The following is a 3,019-nucleotide window of genomic DNA, read 5'->3' as shown; positions in this document are numbered from 1 at the left end:
CATGATCTCAGGGTTGTGAGACTGAGCCCCATATCAGGCTCTTTGGTGGGTGTGAGGCCTACTTACGATTCTCTCTCTCCCTCTCTCTCCCTCTGCCCCTCCCTCTCGCCTCTCTCTCTCCCCCTCTCTAAAAAATAAATAAAATAAAATGGAAAATCCTTAATCAATCTTGACGTTAAGGAATACGTGTCTTTCAGTAAAACTTTCCCTGTTATTAATCTAAGGCCAAACAACGTATCTCTTCGAGTCCAAAAAAAGGGGACTTGTATTAAAAAAAAAATCAGTGGGATAACGTAGAAGAACAATTACCTTGCTCCAATGGATACAGTAATGACATTGTCCAGATTGAGTTTACACCACTGCTCAACATCATAAGCAAAAGTTGCACTGAACATAGCTCTTCTGACCTTATGAGACGTGCAGGCCAGGAAAATGGAAGCCAGCTGGTCTCTGAACCCAGTTTTGCCATCTTCAAACAGTTTGTCTGATTCATCTACTACCAGCCACTCAACACTGAGAAATAACAAAACAACTTGTGGGTATTGAACCAGGAGATCCAAGACATTTCACTAAACTGAGGGGACACATGAAGTCAAACCATTATGCTACTTCTCAGATCCACATAACATACCAGAAAAAGGTAAAAGAAAAATCAGCAGGGAAAAGGTAAAAATAATATAAACATAAAGTAATATTCTATTCCTTTAGCCTCAAAGAGATGAGGTTCCATTAGCAACAGCAGAGCTTTGCATAAGCCTTATAAACTCCATCACCATTGCTGAAAGAAGTGAAAACATCTCGGGGAATTCTGTACTAACTGCTTATCAGAATCTGTAACTTTCTTTCAGATCAGACAGTTACTTTCCTATGAGTTTAATGAAAACCATTATTCTCAGCACCAACACTGACTGAGAGCTGGCAGATAGCAAGCTCCAACGGGCCATAATATAAGCACCCAGGGACCAAACAGAATCAACTAAGTGAAAATACACATAGAAGAGATTAAAATATTATCTGTACCTTGTTAAATCTATTCCTGGAGGATCTTGCTTTAATAGATAGATTAGTCGATTGGGAGTAGTCACAAGAATATCTATAGGGAAAACAAATAGTACAAATTGCAAAAGCAAGATTCATCTCTCCTTAACTAGGGAATTAAGCCTCTTGAATTTCAGCAAAGAACCTGAAGAGGGGGGAGGAGGGGCAAGTTATACTTGCTATCTTACTACACCAACCCCACAGAAGTTCTTTCTTATTAGTAAGCTAATATATGCATTTTTAATCCATCATAGCACAAACTACTATATGCTTACTCTCCTTTTATTATGTGTGATCTGCCTTCTCAACTTCTAAGAGGCAAGAATGCTATAATCCAACCGTGTTACTTTCAAATATTTTGTTTTTCGGGAAAAATCCTTTCCTTAAATGAAATTTACTCAGAAGCTCAAAATGAAAAACAGGTAAAAGCTGATTTTCTGACTGATATAAGGGTAGGAATGTAAGCCATTCTTATCTGCAGAGTATTTCCATGGCAGATTAAAAATCAATAGTATAAAGCAGAGTTTCTCAGCCTTAGCAGTACTGCCATTTTGGTCCAGATAACATTTTGTTGTAGGGGACTGTCTTGTGCATTATGGGATGTTGTTACCTCTACCTACCATAGGTTAGTAGCACCCCAGTTTTGACAACTTAAAATGTCTCCAGATATTGCCCAATGTCCCTGGGGTGGAAGGTAAGGTGGAGGGCAAAACTGCCCCCCCAGAATCACTGGTATGTATTTATGTAAGTACCGAGTGGGAGCGGAGAGATCTCTTTTAGTTTCTCTAAAAACCAAACTGATTGAGCGTATGACTACACTTTTAAGAACTCTTAGGTGGTAGTTAAGGATATTTGTAATTTGCAAATCTTGCACGCTCTGTATCTTAAGCATGAACCCCTTACCAAACTTCTTAGATGACTTAGGTCCAAATTTCTTGGCTGCCACTGCCGCTTTGTGGATCATGTGTATCCTGAATCCTGTTCCCTCTGAGACTTTTACTAACTCTCTGTGAATCTAAAACGGCAAACGACAAAAAGTTCAGCTGCTAAGATACTTAGATAAGATGTATAGTCTTGCTTACATTATTAAAATTAACCCATTACCAACCCACAAATAACTGAAATTAAACCCATAACAGTATGTGCATTAGCCTGGAATCTCAGCATTTTGCAATCTGCTACATCCTGGTTTTGGAATACAATGCTATTAGAAAACTAGCTCATGCTTGGCATGTGTTTTCTATTAAGTGCATTGGAAGCGTGGAGCAGGTCACTGTGTAGTTTTTCTTTCTCAAAAACTGAGATGAGGTTTCATTTTTCTAGGTGAGAAAAATACATGTTAAGAGGGACTATATATTCCAGTAGCCTCAACTTAAAAGATCTTAGAGCATTTACCAAAAAATATCATTAATGTTTAAATCATTTTTTAAAAAAATCATAAAAAGACTAAAAAAACTTGCCCATGTGCAGTAAGATACACAACAGAGTAGGATACAGTACAGAATATCACGTCAAAAGACATGGACCTTAGTCTTTTTGAAACCTTTTTCCTACCCTCAAATAAGAAATGACTAAAGCAAACACCAAATACATCCTCCTTCAAAGATACAAGTCATACCTGGTTGGCAAGTTCTCGTGTCGGTGATATAATCAGAGCTCTGAAGCCTTTATTTGCAGGCTGTTTTAGGTGCATCAAAATGGGAATGCTAAAAGCCAAAGTCTTTCCAGATCCAGTAGGAGCAGAAGCCAGAAGTTCTCGGCCCTAAAAACAAGGTATATTAAGTATAAAGTAAGTACATAAATTTTTCAGAGCCTGCCATAGAAATAATGCAACCAGCCATAGAAATAACAAAATAATCATAATGCAACCAGTATAGAAGTAAAAAATAATCATAATGAATGTAATCATTCATATTCCCGCCACTTGTCTAACTTTTCCCGTATTTTTTTTTTTTAAGATTTTATTTATTTATTTGACAGA

General features: G+C 37.4%; 1 protein-coding gene across 1 annotated transcript; it reads right to left on the bottom strand.

Moving 5' to 3' along the window:
• Positions 1–178: 178 nt before the first annotated feature.
• LOC103679882 (probable ATP-dependent RNA helicase DDX52) lies at positions 179–2,800 on the bottom strand (the record flags this gene model as incomplete). The annotated part of the gene is made up of 4 exons (XM_008709413.2): positions 179–513; positions 1,021–1,093; positions 1,942–2,053; positions 2,657–2,800. Coding segments are annotated over 4 exons (537 nt in total), but the record flags the coding sequence as incomplete, so codon positions are not given.
• Positions 2,801–3,019: the final 219 nt, after the last annotated feature.

Source organism: Ursus maritimus, unplaced genomic scaffold, assembly GCF_017311325.1.
Source record: "Ursus maritimus isolate PB19 unplaced genomic scaffold, ASM1731132v1 scaffold_1005, whole genome shotgun sequence".
Lineage (NCBI taxonomy): Eukaryota > Metazoa > Chordata > Mammalia > Carnivora > Ursidae > Ursus > Ursus maritimus.
The sequence above is the reverse complement of the archived record's forward strand: the minus strand, read 5'-3'. Positions and strand labels throughout refer to the sequence as shown.